Raw genomic sequence first — 19,279 nt, 5'->3', positions numbered from 1 at the left:
AGAGAGAGAGAGAGAGAGAGAGAGAGAGAGAGAGAGAGAGAGAGAGAGAGAGAGATATGGATGGACATGGGGGCAGGAGAGAGACTGAGAGATGGACAGAGAAGCCCAGGCAGAGTGAGGCCCTACTGTGCCTGCCTTGGGGGGCCTAGGTCATAGGTCCTGCAGAGACAACTCCCTCCCCCACTGCCCTGCTAACCTCAGGCCAACTCCAAGCAGCCTGCAAGAAGGAGGGAGGGAATAGGCAAGGCCAGGAAGTCCTGGCTGCTCCTTGGGATGCACCCTAAGACAAGAGCCATCCCCTGCCTCTCCTCCTGGGGTACATAGGCAGGACCACATCAGACTTACTTTTCTGGTCAGAGGCTGTTACCAGAAAAATGTGGGGAGGAATGAGGGACAGGGGATGGAGAAGAAAGGAGGGGGAAGAGTGTGCTTGGGAGGGGGGAGGTTACCATCTCAGATACTCAAGAGCCCCAAAGAGGAGGTTCCCCGGAGCCTGGCCCTGGCCCTGCCCCCGGGGAGCACTCAGCTCAGAGCTGTATCCCCCTCCCTGACAGCCCCATAGATGAGGCCACTGGGTGGACCTGTGAGGAGAGCAGGTGAGGGAGAAAGAAGGAAGAGAGGGTACCCCCCCAAGCTGCCCATTCCCAGCTGTGGCAGGAAGGCAGGGAGGGTGAGGGAGAAGGCAGAGGAAGGACGGAGAATTGAAGGCTGAAGCTGGCCAGTGGAAGGGAGGGCACTGGGAACAAAAGCTCACCTGAGGATTTGTTCCGCATCAGCCGGACCTCACGTGCTTGGACCCCGTGGGACTGGAGCTGGCCACGGATCTATATGGGGAAATACAGAACGGTACAGGCTCAGCGTAAGTGGGGCTGCTGGATAGCTGAGGCTGGCTGGAGGTCTCCAGGGCCCCAAGGGGTCATCGTGGATTTGCACACACTGTCTCCTCTTCCTTGCTCAGGCTTTTCTCTGAGCAACAGTCCCTCCACCCCTACCCCAGCACCTGATCTCAGCTTTCAGCCCCAGACTTGCAGAAAGTGACTCAAATGGAGAAAGGGGCACAGTGCAAGGTAAAGGATGGCAGTGTGATGACCCCTGGGGGCACAGAGAACAATGAGAGCAAGCAAGCCAGCAAATCATGAATGGTGGGCAGGGGTGATCTGATAACGGGCTTGGTGGCAGTCACGAAATAAGGAAAGCTGGGGCAAAATTCACATCCACCTCAAGGGCATTACCCTCCAGATTGCATCAAAAGAGACCCATGACACAAATACCAAACTGGGAAGGACTGGAGTCTTCCTAGTCCTACACCATGAGTGTAGTAGTAAGTTGGGGAGGTGCTTGGGGTTTTGGAAAGTTTCAAGGAAAAGTAGGCCACAGGGAAGCTGTCGTGGCAATTTAGGATTTAGATCAGGTCAAGTAGGGTCTCTAGGCCAGTGGGGCCTCTTGAGGAGGACTGGGAGCCTATGTCAGATGTTCTCAAGCAAAAGTCCTAATGTTTCCTCATCAGGTTAAACAAAAGAAAAGAGATTAACACTCCACAGGATGAAAAGGAAAGATAAACAGAACAGTCTATCGGAAGTCTAAACACTCAGGGAGGGCTTGAGAAACAGCAAGAATGTAGGCTGTAGGGTCCAGGTGCCTAGGTTCAGACCCCAACTGTGTTCTGTCACTCACTGGTTGTGGGACCCGAGACAGCCATTTGACAGCCCCGGGGCTTGTTTTCCTTATCTGTAGGATGGGGAAACAAAGAGTACTTTCCCTGCAGGTCCACCATGAAGATTAAATCAGGCCTGGCATGTGGCCTCAGCAAATGTTAGCAATCAGCTACTGTCTGACTCTGGACAGGAGCATGTGGGCCAGCCTTGGAATTAAAAAAAAAAAAAAAAGACACACACACACACACACACACACACAGACCCCCACTGCCACCAAGTCGATTCCAACTCACAGCAACCCTACAGGACAGAGTAGAACTGACCCACAGGGTTTCCAAGGCTGTAAATCTTTTTATGAAATCAGACTGCCTCATCTGTCTCCCACAGAGCTTCTGGTGGATTTGAGCCACTGACCTTCTGGTTGCCAACCAAGCACTTTAACCACTGAGCTGCCAGGGACCCTGCCTATCTTTAGAAGCTCTCAAATACACAGGTGGGATTTTCTCTGCTACAAGATAGGTGGTCAGCAATTTCAGAGAGCTAACAGAGAATTCAATGGGAGGTATTGGGGGTAGGGGAAGGAACAACCAGAACCATGGTATCTACTAAGGAGGCTAGTTGTCCAGGAGCTCTCATGGGGTTTGTATATGGATTGTTATGAGGAGTCTGTATGAGAAAGGAATAGGGGAAAAGGAAGATGAAAGAGAATGTTACAAAGAAAAACAGGGTGGGGAGGCTGTCAGCAGCCAGAAGAGTCAAGGTAGAACGTAAGGCTCTGGTGCCAGGTCAGTAATGAGATTTGATGATACTGAAAAAAAAAAAAAAAGGGGGGTGGGGGTGGGGGAAGAATGAGAAGAAAAGTTCAGGAAATCCCATGGGGATCCCCGAGGGTGGCAGGGAACAAACATCATCTCTGCTACCAGCAATACCCAGCACTGCAGTGATGGGCCTGGCCCTCGATCAACAAATGTAGGACGGATGGGTGACCAGTGGAATGTATAGAAGGAATGCACGTCTCCCTCTCTTGCCCACAATTGCCAGACCCACCACCACCACCACCCCTTGGCCAAGCTGACCTATCCAATATTCCTCCTTTCCAGACCAGGAGACAATGGGGCCTGTCCACAGAGGATGAATCAGTGCTCGGGGCAGAAGCTGGGTAGGGAGAGAGAATGAAAGGTGCCGAGGTTCGGGGTGAGGGAGGGAGTCGGGGAGAAGCTGAGGGCCCTGGAGGAGACCCAGTCTGGCCTCCTGCTCTGCCACCTGCCCGGGGCCATGGGGGGCACGTACGTCATCCTCAGTGGCTGCCTGTGGCAGCATCCTCAGCATGACGATGTTACTGGCCTTCTCCTCCTCCTCCTCATCCTCCTCCTCCTCCTCCTCCTCCCCTTGCTCGGTCCGATAGTCCTGGTCCCGATAGTCGCCGTCTCGGGGGAAGCCTGGTGGGCCGGTGGGGCTGTGCTTGTGCCGCCGCCGCCGCCTACGCTGAGTCTCAGAGCCCGGGGAGGCCTCGTAGGAATCCTGGCCAACAGAAGGAGATGAGCGACACCAGACGGGCAGTCAGTCTGGGGCGAGCCTAGGGGCTGGCCGCTGGTTCTCTGAGGCAAGCAGGCTCTGAAAGCCAGGGATGGGTGGGCTCTGGCTAAAGGCTCAAGGCAGACAGTGTAGGCAGGCCCTGGACTTCAACCCTTCTGCGGCTAGGGGGCAGGGAGAGACTGCTGACAGTTTTGGTGGTAGTGGAAGAGGAAACGACTCCTACAGGTTAAGTAGGTCACCAGATACAACTTAAGCCCCCTTTGGGGTCAGCACATTAGACCCTATTCTCTCTGTTCTTCCCTCCCCACCTCCTTCGCCAGCCTAGCTAGTATGTGCACAATTCTTCCACAAGCCACAAAAGGCCACTCATCTCCTATGCAAACATGCTGTGGGAAAAGAAACAGCTTAAAATCTCAGCCAGAGCAAGCCAGCAGCAGCTAGCAAAGGTATGGGGGCCACAGACACTGCCCTCAGTGTCTAATCCTCAGCCTGGGCCAGTTCTCCATCACCACATCTCCCTCAAAACAGGCTGAGGATGTTGGGTTCTCAGTTGTTACCCAACTCATGCTAGGACTAACCAGGTCAGGCCCTCAGGATGGCTGGGTAACTCAGCACCCCACTCCCACTCTTCCCAATGGGACTACCCAAGCTTCACGCAGTGCACCTGGAGACATCCAGGCTCAGCTCAAGAGCTGCCACTGGGGAAGTGTGGCTGCTCTCATCCCCTGGGACACCACCAAAGCTGGTGGTCCACCACAGGGGCCTTTGCACTGGACTCTCCAGAGGGTGGCTCCCAGGCCTGGGGTTCCAAGGGTACCCTCCCTACCCCTACTAGGCAGGAAAACTACCTGCTCATTCAGACCAGGGCCCTGACTGTCCTATCAAACTAGGGTGCCCCCAAGGCAAGGCAAGGCTGTTTCTTCTCTTCACACAGGGATTTCCTGATAGTGAGTATTATCCTCATCCCTCAAGGTAGGGGTAACTATCCAACATAGACTTGGTTACTCCTTAAACTCAAAGGAGAGAACTGAGGGGCTTGTTGCCATGGGGAATGCCCATGACTGACCTCCCCAAACTGCTCTGTTTGGTGATATCCTGTTCCCCCAGTTGCCTTCCCAACCCCAGACGCCGGGTCCCATATGAGAAACTCTTCAAGTGTCCTAAATTGGAATGAGAACAAGCAGTACAGGGCTTACAATGAACCACAGGGTTCAATGAACCACTGAACAACAGGAAGAAGGGAAAGAGGTGGTAGCCAGGGGCCTTCAGAGGTAGAGCCAAGCATGTGGAAGCCAAATCAGGAGAGGACCACTCAGAGGAGGGAACAAGGACAGACTCTCCACGTTAGGCAAAGCCACCCAGCACAGTCCAAAGACATGGGAGCTAAGAGCTACCTGCAACATGGTGCTGCAGTCTGACACAGAGGACCCCTTCCCACCCAGACCTGGCCCAGGCTTCCCCAGGCCTCACCTCTGCACTCTGCTCTTCAGATGAGTCGTCATAATCATGCTTGCCCTCCTGGCTGCCATACTCGCGCGGATACGAACGGTAGTCCATGTCCCGGTAGTCGTGGTCTCGGCTGCGGTTTTCCCCACCGTCATCCTGTGAGCGGTCAGTGGCTCCATAACGGCCTGTTCTGTCTCCACGACCACCACTGGGGGAAGAAGGATGGGGAAGCATTAGAGGGCAGTCCTTTCTGAAAAAGGTACAAGAGGTAAGAATGATCCCTGCTCACTTCCTCTAGGTTCTCAGTCCCACTGACCCCCCAAATAGAGTTTCTAAAATCTTCACTCCATGGGGTGAGCTGACTCCTACCTCTCTCCCAAATCCAATCCACTTCTCTTCATTCTCTCCCTCACCTCTCTGGTCCATGCACCTATCTTCCTTCATTGAGACTTCAGTTGTGGCCTTCTGACTAGTCACCTCTACCCAGGCCTCCTCTAGTTCACTCTTTGTATCCCAAGTGTGAGTGCTCCGTAAGGCAAAAACCAATCAAACCCAACTATACATCTTCCTTCAATGGCTCCCCCTCTTATTTTCAAGATAAAACACTAAAATGCTCATGAAGATCCTACAAGGTCTGCAGGGTTCTATGGGGTGATGTATATGCTGACCTATCTCTCTCTCTTTCTCACTGTGTACTGTGCTACCCTGCTCCTCTGTTTCACGGCCCCCTTGCTAACACTGGAAGTTGTTTTGTTAAAATTTCTCCTACTGCAGTAACTATAAAATAATTATCTCAAAGTTGATTTAATTTGCATTTCTTTGATGATTTAGAAGAAATGATCGGCAGTTTGAATCTACCAGTTGCTCCCTGGGAGAAAGATGTGGCAGTCTACTTCCATAAAGACTTACAGGCTTGGAAACCCTATGGGATAGCTCTACCCAGTCCAATAAAGTGAATGTAAATCAGAATCAACTCAATGACAGTGGTATCTACATATTTTATTTGGAATTCTGTAAGGAATACTTGTGATAGACCATTTTTAACCCAATAGATTTGCTAAAGTCCAAATGTTAGACAACTAACTCTGTTAGCATGGCTATATAGAAAATAGGCACTTTCACATTGCTGGTGGGAGTGAAAATGGCACAACTCTTATGAAAGGAATTTGGCAACAGCTGGCAAAACTAAAAAATCTAAATACTCACTGACCCACAATTCCACATCTGGGAATCTAATGTACAGATATATTTGTACACATGAAAAAAATGGTCACATTTCACATTAACAAAGGAAAAATGGATTAGTCCGAGGAGTGGCTGGTGGGTTTGAACCGCCAGCCTTCTGGTTAGCAGTCAAATGCCTTAGGCACTATGCTACCAGAGCTCCTAACATAGTACCTAGTACTCAGTAATTGTTATTTGCTCAACTAATAAAGACTATTTCCCTTAAGCACTGTGCTCTTTTAAAGAATTTTCTATGAGATCAAACTGACAACAGTAACTCTAAAACAGAGAAGTTTATAGAGGACAGAGAGTCTAAATTAATAATGGTGAAACAATATGGGTAGAAATAGAGAGAATGGTAACAATGCAAAGAATGTAACCAGTGTCACTGATATACATGTAGAAAAATGGGTATATGTTTTGTTATGTATATTTTCACACACACAACATACCATTAACAAACATATGATCAAAGTATGGTAAAGTGTTAAAGGTAGTGGTAGGTGTTCACTGTAAAATTCTTTCAACTCAGCTGTATGTTTGAATTGTTTTCATAATAAAATACTGGGATAAAACCATAAGTAAAGTTAAAAGAATAAATCACAAATGGGGAAAATATTTGTAGCTCATTTTAAAGATAAAAGGCTAATTTCTTTAATCTGTAAAGTCAACAAAGAAAAGATCAACAATCCAAATGAAAAATGACAATAAACAGTTCAAAGAAAAGGAAATATATGACTCAACATCATTGACTCATAATTAAAGAAATATTAATAAAAATAACTTAACTCTTCCACCTAGAAGACTGGAAATGATCAAATTAATTCTGCATTGGCAAAGGTGTGTGGGAGAGAAGGCCTTCTCATACTACCCTTTCAGAGGGAAATTCAGATATAGATAAAAAATGTAAATGCATGTATCCTTTGATCTAGTAACTTCTCTTCTAGAACTAATCCTATAACTACACTCCAACATATACACAAAGATACTACAATGCTGCCTGCAGTAGCAAAATAATGGTATTATTACTCATGTGAACCTCTAGGCCCCTTTTTATAATAAAATGTGATCTTACTATTTTGTAACCTCCTTCTCTGAATGATGTATCATAAACATCTTTCCTTATTATTAAATACATTCTTCTACAACACGATTTTTTTTAAATGGGGTAAAACAGTAAACAGGCATCAGGGACTATCTTTATTTTTCCAACAGTCATAACATCTAGAACCACAGATATAATTACATCATCACCTGATGAAATGTGCAGTAATGTAAAATTATTCTCTTCTGTAACACAATTTAAGTGGCTGTGCAACAATCTATTATGTGAACATGCCATTTTATCATTATTTTAACTAATCACCTCCTAATAGGCATTTTTGGTTTCCAAAAATTTTGGTTAGTCTCTAATTTTTCACAATTGTTTGTTTATTCATTTTTTCACCTAACAAATGCTACTGTTGTATTTACTATGTGTCAGGCACTATTCTAGGTGCTAGGGATACTGTTGTAAACAAAACAAAGTTTCTATCTTCATGAGTTTCATGTAACCCAAATTGTTTCCTTAACAATAAATTCCCAGAGAAGAAATTGCTGTCGGTGTTTGATATATACACATCCCCTCCCCCCGTATGTTTGTTTCCTATAGGTATCCCTCACTATTTGAACTCTAGTCATCAGAATGAATTTTCAGATGAAATCCTGAACTCTGTGACACTCAGAAACCAAATATATTTAGATACTTAACTCCTGCTACCTAAACTCAGGAAGAGAACAACAGATTTGGGTAAGGAAGGATACTTTCAATTGGCCACAGAGAACTTCCGCTAAGCACTTTCCAAAGGCAGACAGACACCTTTGTATTTCTAAAAAGCTAAACTGAATAACAATACATGAGGACCTCCACAAAACAGGTTCATTTCTGAAAAACATAAAATGCCACACTGGCAGAAGAAATAGACAAAATGGATCAAAAACCCATGTCCAGGAGTCTTTTTTTTTTTTTTTAATTGTGATTTGGATGAAAGTTTACAGAGCAAATTCACTTTCCATACAGCAGTTCACATACACTTTGTCTCATGACATTGACTACAATTTCCCACAATGCAACAGCTCCCTTCCCACTTCCTCCCCATAGTTACTTCTTCTCTGTGTCCTTCCCTCTATGCACTGCTGCCTCCTGAGCTATGTCCCTGTGGAAACACAGCCCTTCTATTCTCCCATGATGGATCTCTCCAAGGAGTGTATCTACCTAGTGTAAATGTTCAGCTCATATGCCTGTCTTTTGTTTGGCTGGAAGCCACAGGTGTGGGTTTAGTTCCAGACCTGAAGGACAGCTTGTTGTTGTTATGTGCCATCAAGTCAGACTTGACTCATAGTGACCCCTTCTTGGGTTTCCAAGGCAGTATCACTACGGAAGTAGATTGCCCAACCTTCCTTCCAAGGAGTGGCTGGTGGGTTTGAACCTTCTGGTTAGCAGTCAAGTGCCTTAGGCACTATGCTACCAGAGCTCCCTTGAAGGGCAGCTAGGGGCCACAATCTCAGTGGTTCCATCAGGCTCTATCAGACCAGCAAACCTGGTCCCCTTTTTCTTTTTTTCCCCAAATGATTTTGAGTTTTGTTCCACATTGTTCTCCAACTCTATCCAGGATCTCCTACATAGATCCCCCTCTGAGTGGTTGATGGTGGTAGCCAGGCACCATCTAGTTCTTCTGGTCTCACAGTTGAATAGGCTGAGGATCACATAGTGTACCAGTTGCTCGGACAAACTGTTTCCATGAATCTTTGGTTTTCTTCATTCTTCTTTGCTCTGGATGAGGAGAGAGCCATCGTTGCATGTAGATGGCTGCTTGCAAGCTTTTAAGATACTAGTCGCTACTCACCAAAGTAGGATGTGGAACAATGTTTTGTGTAGCGTGTTATGCCAATTGAGCTTGATGTCCCCTGTGACTATGGTCCCGAGCCCACAGGTCCAACTACTCGCTCCCTCTGGGTAGCTGCATGTCCAGGAGCTTTTAAAGTTGAGTTCTACTAAGTTTTCAAGGAACAGACAATTCTTATATAAACTGCTCCAATAAAAAGAAAAATAACAAAAGCTACCCAGTTAATATCATGAGGCTACCTTGACTCAATGCTAGATAGGTACTACAAAAACTAGAAAATTAGAGGACCATTTCCTCATGAACATAGATGCAAATATCCCAAATAATATATATAAGTTTTAAAAATATACATAACATCACTTAAATAACTTTTTCTGCCAAAATTCATGAGTAAACATTAGAAAAACCCAGATTAGTTAACATTCTACAAAAAATGGCCAAAATGTCAAGGTCACAAAAGACTGAAGAATTGTTCTAGATTAAAGGAGACTAAATTTACAAAATAACTCAGTGCAATGTGTGATCTTGGACTGGATCCTGGATTAGGGAAAAACAGCTATAAAGAACATTATTGGGACAACATATGACATCTGAATAGGGACTTTATACAAAAGTGCTGTTATCAATATTAAAATTCCTGATATTCCTGATTCCTGATAACTCTACTGTGGTTATGTAAGAGGAAGTCTTTATTCTTAGAACATATATGCTGAAGTACTTACGGGGTCATGACGTCTGCCACTACTTGAATGATTCAGAAAAAAATATGTAAGATGTGGTTTATATATAAAGAGTGTGATAAAGTGAACATGGTAAAATGTTTATAATTAGTGATTCTGGATAGAGGATATGTGGGAGTTGAGCATATTTTCTTTGCAACTTTTCTGTAACTTTGATGTTTTTTCAAAAAAGAAGTTATACACACACTACCATGATCAAGTAGCATACATTTCAGGAACACCAAGGATGTAATTCAATATATTATGACATTAGTGAACAAAATGAGAAAAAAAGTACATGAATGAAATTCAATATCCATTTATGATTAATCTAGGTAAACTAGGAATAGAGAACTTTCTTTAAGAAAGACTACATTCTAAAAGCTTACAGCACACATCATACTTAACTTTTAAATTCAGGGACAAAGTAAAGATACCTACTGTATCTGGCCTCCAATATTCTTGGTAACAGAATCCCCAGTGTTTAGCTGGGTACTTGTCTACTCAGAATAAAGATCATGTGGCTAAGCTCTGGCCAATGGGAAGTAAATAGAAATAACACATAAAACTTCCAAGAAATGTTTTTAGAGGGAGAAAGCATATCCTTTTATTCCCCTTCTTTCTTCAGTTGCCTAGAATACCATGTACCAAGCAGCCCTGGACTGACTGACTGCCTATTTCCAGATTTAATTCAAGTGAAAGAAAATTATCTTAAGCCATAATTCTTTGGGATTTCTGTCACAACCAACCAAACCAAATTATAATCTGTACACCCAGTATCATTGATATTATTTAAATGGTATGAAAAGTCCTGGCCAAAGCTGTAAGTGAAGAAAAAGAAGTAAGAAGTGACAAGATTATATGTGAAGATTGTTGAAACAGCAAATGTTTGTTGCTTTATATTTACCACAATAAAAATAAGTGACAGGATTCACTGGAAAAGGATGAAACTCAGCATTAGCATATAACATGATCAACTACTTAGGAAGACCATCAGAATCAACAATGCACTATTAGAAATAACAAGAGAGTACATCAGGGATAAGATAATTTACAAATATCCATAGCTTTCCTCTACTCCAGCAAATATCGGTTTGGAACACATAAAACAAAAAGAAGATGTCAACAAAAACTACTGAAGTACCTAGGAATTACTTTTTTTTTTCCATTTTTATTGTGATTTGGGTGAAAGTTTACAGAGCAAATTCATTTTCCATACAGCAGTTCATATACATCTGAAGTACCTAGGAATGACTTTAACAAATAATATGAAACAGCTGTTTTCTCATTTATTCAGACTTTTATGTACTTTAATGGAAATTTAAAATAGTCTTATGGAAATAATGAGAATGTTCACGCATTGTAAAGAATGTAATAAATGTCACTGAACAACTTGTGTAGAAATTGTTGAATGGGAACCTCAATTGCTGTGTAAGTCTTCACTGAAAACACAGAATTTTTTTTTTAAAAAAAAAGGATGCCCATGGTAGACACATATTAAAGTCATATCCTCAAACTAGACTTAGAGCATAATGAATATCCTCAATCTAGACTTAGAGCATAATGAAAGTGGAATTTTGACTTTCAAAAATAAAATAAAATATCCTCTCTACACGTCTTAGATGAGATGACTACTTAAAAGGTGACAATTCTCCCCAAATTCAATCTCAATAAAAATTCTTCTTGAATATTTTTTAGGAACTTAACAAACTTTTTATATAGAAGAATAATGGCTAAATCAACTTTGAAAAGTAAGAGCAAAGAGGGAGCTATTATGGCATTTTATAAAGCCATAATAATGAAAGCAGTCAAGTTCTGGAACAAGAATAGGCCAAGTAGAGCAATGGACAAATTAGATGGCTCAAGACAGATCCATGTACATAAGGGAACTTGAGATCAGATAAGGTACCGCAAATCAATAAAGAATGGACTATTTAGGACATAGTACAAGGAAAACTGCTCATTCTACAGAGGAAAATAAAACCAGAAACTACCTCATACCATATTCAAAAGTAGACTCTAGATGGATTGAAGAAGACCTGAGAGCAAAAAGTAAAAAAAATAAAAAAAAATACAGAGTGAAAGGAATCTTTGATCTAGGGGCAAAAAGAGAAGATTCTGAAAGCACAAATTATAAGCCAGAAGAGTGGTGAATTTTAGCACATCAAAATAAGAGCAGGTATCCATTCTTAGAGGAACAAAGAAAATGCAACAGACATACCCCATTGTGTCTTTGGAAGCAATAAGAAGCAAAGCACTAATATACACACAATATGGACAAATTTAAAACACGGTACTGAGTAATAAAAAGTCCAGGAAACAGAACAAAAATGAAGACTGTAGCACTGTGCCATTCGTGTAAATTAAAAACACACTCAAAACAACACTATGTATTTTAGAAGAAAACATATTAAACACGACAGAGCAGCTGCCTACAGAGAAAGAAAAAAATGGAAGAGAGGACCTTGTGCTGACCTATGAAATAAACTTACCTTGAACTAGAAAGTATGATTAATTCAAACTTCCGCACTTGAGGTCCTTTAAAAGCCAAAAGAAAGCCAATGGCTTTATTTGGTAAAGTGGGAATCAAATATGCCACCTCCTCACATTCAGCAACTGCCCAGAACACTTGCAGTTAATACTATCCCAAATCAAATGCTTTTCAAAAGATATCTTTAAAGAAGTTCAAGACTGAGTTAACACTCAAATTTGGGTTCATTTTTCAGAAAAAAATATAATTCTACATTTCAAGAAGGGGTGAAGGTGGAAGAAACCCTTTGTAAGACATTTAAAAAAATTATTTTCTCCCTGAGTTTTCATAAATCTCTTTTTAAACACTGTAGTAAAACATATATAACAAAACATTTGCTGTTTCAACATTTTTTACATGTACATCAACCATAACAGAAATTCAGTGGCCCTAAGAAATGGCACTCCCCCACATCCCTAGTAACCACTAACTTTGGTCTCTATACTTATGTCTATTCTAGGTATTTTATGTAAGTGGGATCACACAATACTTGTTCTTTTGTGTCTGACTTAACGTTTTCAAGATTCAGCCATGTCATAGCATGTATGAGAACTTCATTACTCTTTACGGATGAATAATATTCCACTGTGTGTATATATGACATTTTGTTTACCCATTCATTGTTTATGGACATTTAGGTTGTTTCCACCTTTTTGCTATGGTGAATAACGTTGCAATGAACATTGTATACAAATATCTGTGTTCCTGCTTTCAATTCTATCAGGTATATATTGAGGAGTGGAATTTTTGAGTCATACGTTAATTCTGTGTTTAAGTGCTAATCCGTATTCCACCAGCAATTGATGAGGGTTCCAATTTCTCTATATCCTTGTTGCCAACAAGTGTTGTTTTCCATTTTTCTGTTCACAGTCATCCTGGTCTGACTTTTAATAGAGGCTTTCTGGGAGAGTCAGGTCTCCCCTTTCCTATACGATCTTTAAACGTCATGGATAGATCATTCGCACCTGGGATGGCCCACTAGGATGGTGAGGGTATGGCCTCATTTTACCAGATATCCAATATTTAGCTCATACTAAACCAAAAAACCAAACACACTGCCGTTGAGTTGGATCCGACTCATAGCAACCCCTCCTTGGGTTTCTGAGGTGGTATTGCTACGGAAGTAGATTGTCCAACCCTCCTTCTGAGGAGTGGCTGGTGGGTTTGAACTGCCAGCCTTCTGGTTAGCAGTCAAATGCCTTACGCACTCCGCTATTTGCTCATACTAGAGGTTAAAAATAATTGTATGAATCAATTCCAGACAAGTATCACCAACCCTGGAGTCTCCCACTATCTGCCCCATACTTGTCCTGGGCAAATTTCTGACTCTGAAGGCCCCATTCCCACCCACCTCCCAAATCCCAAGCTACAGTCCAGACCACTCTCCTGTGCATCCACCTACAACTCCAAAGCCATCTGACACTGAACTCTTCCTTTCCTCCTGTGGTGGCTGCCCTCACCTTGGTGAATGGCACCACATACTAATCCAGGTCACCCAAGCTGGAAACTCTGGCATCAGCCCCAAATCCACCCTTTCTCTTGATCCCTTTCCACCCTCACATCTAACCAGGACATCCATCATGCTGTTTAGTAATCACTCATAAAATGAGCAGTTTCCCTTGTGAAACTCCAAGTAATGAGAGGACTATAACCTTATCTGTCCCATTCACCACTGCATTCACAGAGTCTACACAGTTCCTGGCTCACAAAAGGCACCACCACCCCCAACAAATAAACAATCATCTGTTACTTTTGTTTCCTTTGCCTGGAAGGCCCATCCTAGCACCTTCCTGGATCAACTCTCACCTGGGGACAAGCCTAGGCTGCTTGGTAGAGTAGGAGGAGATAACTTACCGTCTTTCATACTCCATGTCCTGATAGGGCCTGCGGGGGCTGGTGGGGCCCCTCCTCAGCCGCTGGCTCCGTTTCACTTCCCAGCCACCCCCGCTACCACCACCATGATCTGCCAGCCTGGGTGATGCCTCCTGCAGGGGCTCTGGGAAGAGGAGAGGGAAGAAAGGAGTCAAGGCAGTTGGGGCAGAGAAGACCTCCTTGAGAAACCCTAGTTGTCAAGGCTCTCTGCTGTTCCTTACCCCAGAGACGTTGTTTCCCAACTCCTGGTGCTCCTGTGGGAGCTCTGGTAGCGTAGTGCCTAAGGCACTTGACTGCTAACCAGAAGGCTGGCGGTTCAAACCCACCAGTTACTCCTCGGAAGGAAGGTTGGGCAACCATAGTGATACTGCCTCGGAAACCCAAGGAGGGATCGCTATGGGTTGGGTCCGACTCGATGGCACATAACAACAACAACAGTGCTCCTGTGAACTAAAGTGAGAACACAGCCCCTGCCTGGCTTCCTCATTCCTTTTCTCACAAGCATGAGACTAGAGCCCACTGCCCTAGTAATAGCAAGGCCTTATCAGAGAGAGAACAGCTTGCACAGAGACCTAGAACATTCCTAAGGATCATCCCGTGATCATGGCTTTGCCATTTTAGACTGGTAAAGAAGCTCAAGTCTGGGGCTGCCTGCCCAGAAGTGCTCTGGATGCTGAATGACCAGAAATTAGGCACATTATGCACTGAGACAAGACTTCGCAACAGTGGGAGTCTTAGGCACCCATCAGGTGCCATTTCACCTTCCCAACAAGATGCTGACAGACTCCTCCAAGGTGATATGGGACCATGAAAAGCTCTTAGGGGTAGGCGAAGGGGCTAACTTGGCAAGGAGACAGCTGCTGCTTTCCTGGGCTCCCAGCCAGCTCATCTTTCACACAGCAACTGGCTCAACCTTGAGCCTTACACACAGCGAGGTCCCAAGGCAGCTCTCTCCCCAGGGCTCCAAGCCCAAGTTTTCTCAGTGGCAAAAGGGGCCCTTTCAGAGGGTGCTCTTAAGTACTGTGCTATTCTGCTAGGATGAAGGAGCTGTCGCCTCACCCAATCCTCATGGTTGCCTTGAAAACTATGGGAGTCCTGAGAGTCTTAAGATCCAGCCAGGGGTCAGTACTACCTAAATTCTTCAGGCCCCACCCTCTAAAAAGGAATCAGGCTAAGCCAGATCAGTACCAGCACCTGCCCAACACTAGGTTGCTGCTACACCTTTCACCCAAGTGCGCGCGCGCGCGCGCGCACACACACACACACACACACACACACACACACACACTTTCCTCCCTGTCTCAAGCCTTAGGGAAACAGAGCTACCTCTCTCCAGATGGGTAAGGATTAGAATCACACAGGGTGGCTACTGGATCAGAGGCAGATACAAAAACCTCAATACACTCTGGCAACGGAGCCAGAGTCACAAACTAGTATCCACCACAGATAGGGGCCAAAGTGACAGATAAAACCCACTGTCGTCGAGTCGGATCCGACTCATAGCGACCCCTCCTGGGGTTTCTGAGGCGGTATTACTACGGAAGTAGATCGCTCAACCAGCCCTAAATAATCACGGGTCAAAATCACAGCTAGAACTGACAATAAACATGCCCATAATCACACACCGGAACCCCTTTCGATGGATGAACACCAGAGTCACAATTACAAACCCCCAAGGGAGCAACAATCACGCACACATTCCTTGGACGCCTTCCCCACTCAAGTGAATCAGGCCCAGTCAGAGACACCCACCATGGATAAGTACTAGAGTTACAGACATACACCCAAAGGATAAAGACCGGAGTCACATAGACATTACCCCCCGCGATGAATAAGGACCAGAGCCACAGAACAATTCTCCATGGACAGATAAGCATCAGATTCTCACAGAGCAGAAAGCACACTTCCCTTATGGATAAAAACCAAAGTCGCAGACACCGTCTCTCAAAGTACGGTGTCGCAAACACAGCAAGTCACAGTAACCCACTCTCATTTGCCCTTCCCTTCCCCCAACCCGCGTGCACCCATCCCGTCCCCCAATCGCGCACGCGCCTCTGCGCTCATTAAAAAAAAAAAAAAAAAAAGACACCCCCTTCTAGGTTCAGACAGCTCATACATCGCTGGGTTCTGCACGTACATCACACTCCGCAGGCCACAGTTCGCCCTCGTGCCACCTCTACGCCCCCCGTCCCTGACCTCCTCCCCCACGACCAGCATCGAAGCTCACCTTCTCGATCCGGGCTGTCAAGGAAGGGCTCCCAGACATCACCTCGGCCCGCCGCCACCTCCTCCAACTCTCCCAGCTCAGCTGGAGGCGGCTCGCACAACAACTAAGTCTGAGGCGAGAGGCAAAAGGGCAGGAGGGGGGAGGGGAGAAGCGCCAGGCGCGCTACCCTCCCCAGGAAAGTCACTGCCGCCTACTCCCAGCCGGCCGCAATCACCAACACAAAATGGCGGCGACGAGAAGAGAGCCGGCGCTTCGACCACCATCCACCTACTAAGGGAGCGCGTTCTGGCGGGTTTCCTCTATTGGCCACCGTCTGTGTCGGCCAGCCCTGGCCTCCTCTGATTGGCAAGCGTATGCCACCTCCCCACACTTCGTGTGAATGCCTGCAAGTCGAGAAATAGAATAGCTATTGGCCAATCCAGCAAGGCCAGTTTTTTAGAATCTTGGTTTCCTTTGAAGATAAAAGTCAAGAGGAAGCTCCGCCCCCTTCCCCAAAGGGCAAAGGAAATCTCTGTGCGATTGGCTGGAACAGTATCCACCCAAATGTCACCGCTTTCTTCCCACCAAGGAAGTGAGCAGACCTAGCCAAAAGAAATTTCTTGGCTTGACCTAGAAGAGAATAGAATAGCTGGTCCCGTGAAGCCATGAAAGAGGGAAGGAAAAAGGTCTACTCAGTGTCTAGCCTCATTTGAAAATAAAAGTGGACCTGAGACCTATTTAGTGCGGCGGGGGCGGAGCGACAATTATCGCGCTCGGGCTAGCTGCAGCTGCGCAAAGTAGCATTTCCGTCCCCGCCTCTGAGACCTTGCAGAACAAATCTGTCATGGCGGCGGGCCTGTTAGGTTTGTGTGCTCGCCGCCTTTTGGCGGCAACGGCGCTGCGAGGGCTTCCCGCTGTCCGTGTCCGCTGGGAATCTAGTGCCTCCAGAGCTATAGTTGCTCCGCCCGCCATGGCGAGGAAGCGGCTTCGGGAACCGGCCATTCGCTGGCAGGAAGACCCGGATCCCGAGGACGAAAACCTCTATGAGAAGGTGAGAGGGAGGAGGTAAAGGAACGCCGGAAGGGTCAATCTGGGACTGGCGGACGGGGCGCCGTAGAGGACGTTTTTAGTTGGCTGAATATTGCGCAGCCAATGAAGTCCTCGAAGATTTGGAATTTTGCCTAGCATGTATTTCGCCTTTGTCCCCCGATATCCAAGGTCCAGACAGAAGTGAAACTGACCTTATTTTGCAGACAGAAAATCTAACCTGAAATGACAGGGCTCAAAACACGTTATAAGCAATATAGTATTAATAACAATAATGTTAAGTATCTATATGGCGCTTATTCTGGACCAGACAGTGTTCTAAACACTTTATGTACATTAGCTCATTTAATCATCAAAACAACCATATTTTGAGGTAGGCGTTATTATGTACCCTTTTTACAGATGAGAAAACTGAAGTACAGAGATGTTAAGTAGCTTACCTAAGTTCACATAACTGAATAAATGGTAGAACTAGTATTTGAGCCTAGATCTGCCAGTCTGCTGTGCTGTTTTAGTAGCAGATACTTTGAAGTCAGATGACCTGGGTTAAGACTCCAGGCACTGATAGTTACTCACCTGTGTGACCTTGGACAAATAGCTTAACCCCATGTGCCCTAGTTTCTTTGTAAAATAGGGAAAGTAATACGACACCTGCCTCATGAAATTAAATGAGTCAAAATGTTCAGAGCACAGCTAGCACTTAGTTAATGTTACCCATTTTTAAAAAAAGTTGCCACAGAGTATATCCCGACTCATAGTGATCCTATAGGACAGAGTAGAGCTGCCACATTGTTGTTGTTATGTGCTGTCCAGTCGGACCTGACTCACAGTGACCCCTCTTTGGGTTTCCGGAAGTAGATTGCCCCATCTTCCTTCTGAGGAGTGGCTGGTGGGTTTGAACCGGCAGCCTTCTGGTTCACAGTCAAGTGCCTTTGGCACTACGCTACCAGAGCTCCTAGAACTGCCACATAGGGTTTCCATAATCTTTACAGAAGTAGACCGCCACTGTGGCTAGTAGGTTCAAACTGTCAATCTTTCGACCTTTCAGTTAGTGGATAAACTCTTAACCGCTGCACTACCAGGGCTCCCTTAGTTAACATTAAGCTCCCCCCAAAAAACAAACCCACTGCCATCAAATCTATTCTAACTCATAGTGACCCTATAGAACAGTAGAACCGCCCCATAGGGTTTTCAAGACTGTAATCTTTATGGAATCAGACTGCCTCATCTTTCTTCTGCAGAGTGGCTGGTGGGTTCAAACTGTTAACCTCTTAGTTGCAGCCATATGCCTTAACCATTGATCCACCAGAGCTCCTTTCAGTTGATATTAAACCAAAAGCCAAACTAACTGCCATTGAGTTGATTCTGACTCATAGCGACCCCCATTGGGTTCCCAAGGCTGTAAGTCTTCATAGAAGCAGACTGTCTCATCTTTCTTCCATGGAGTGGCTGGTGAGTTCAAACCACTGACCTTTTGTTTAGCAGCCAAATGTTTTAACCACTGTGTTAAATACCACCAAAGTTCCATTCAGTTAACATTAGAAGGTATTGTCACTTTCCACCTCACTGAGATGTTGAGGATTGTATATGTAAAAGGCCTGGCACATAATAGGTACCTCATCAGTACTAACTTCTGGCAGAGAGGCTTTGATATATAGGATGCTTAATCATTATTCATTAATTCTGTAAATATGTATTGAGGGGCTTCTGTATTCCAGGCACAGTTCAGGGCTCTAGGGATACAGCAGTGTAGAAATCAGACAAAGCCCTTGCTTTCATAGAGTTTACATGATAGTGGGGAAGACAGAATATAAACAAGTAAAATATCAGAAGACCATAATATAGAGTAAAGTGATAGATAATAGTATAATATGACTCAGAGGATCTGAGTATATACTACTTTGATAAACTAACATAATTTCAAATAATTATAAATGCTAGAAAGCGAGTTAAGCAGGATAAGGGAATAGAGAGTGACTTAGAAATGGGGGGTTATTTTATTAGGTTGAACCATACAAAATTGTCAATATTCAACCATTTTTGACCTATAAAAATTACAATTTCCTATGCTTCAACTTAAATAGACAAAATGACTAGAAAATACCCCCCAAAGGTAGTGATGATTAAGCCAGAACCTTGAATAAGGTGTAGCCAGCTAT

At 44.7% G+C, this 19,279-nt stretch overlaps 2 protein-coding genes across 2 annotated transcripts in view; one reads left to right on the top strand and one right to left on the bottom strand.

Moving 5' to 3' along the window:
• The window catches only part of RBM10 (RNA binding motif protein 10), a 28,440-nt gene extending 12,307 nt beyond the window's left edge, over nt 1-16,133 (bottom strand). Inside the window, exons 1-5 of the mRNA XM_007958791.2 lie at nt 16,064-16,133; nt 13,850-13,991; nt 4,662-4,845; nt 2,946-3,176; nt 755-824 (exon numbers count right to left, since the gene is read on the bottom strand). Coding sequence (XP_007956982.1) covers nt 755-824; nt 2,946-3,176; nt 4,662-4,845; nt 13,850-13,991; nt 16,064-16,133 — 697 coding nt within the window. The remainder of the gene's footprint in view (nt 1-754; nt 825-2,945; nt 3,177-4,661; nt 4,846-13,849; nt 13,992-16,063) is intronic.
• Nucleotides 16,134-16,905: 772 nt separating this feature from the next.
• NDUFB11 (NADH:ubiquinone oxidoreductase subunit B11) overlaps nt 16,906-19,279 on the top strand; it is a 3,088-nt gene continuing 714 nt past the window's right edge. The window contains exon 1 of the mRNA XM_007958790.2: nt 16,906-17,124. Within this exon, the coding sequence (XP_007956981.1) occupies nt 16,918-17,124 (207 nt within the window). The 5' untranslated portion in view covers nt 16,906-16,917. The remainder of the gene's footprint in view (nt 17,125-19,279) is intronic.

This window comes from Orycteropus afer, unplaced genomic scaffold (assembly GCF_000298275.1).
Source record: "Orycteropus afer afer isolate SDZICR_OR568_19922 unplaced genomic scaffold, OryAfe1.0 scaffold01132, whole genome shotgun sequence".
Classification (NCBI taxonomy): domain Eukaryota; kingdom Metazoa; phylum Chordata; class Mammalia; order Tubulidentata; family Orycteropodidae; genus Orycteropus; species Orycteropus afer.
This window is presented reverse-complemented; position numbering and strand designations above follow the sequence as displayed.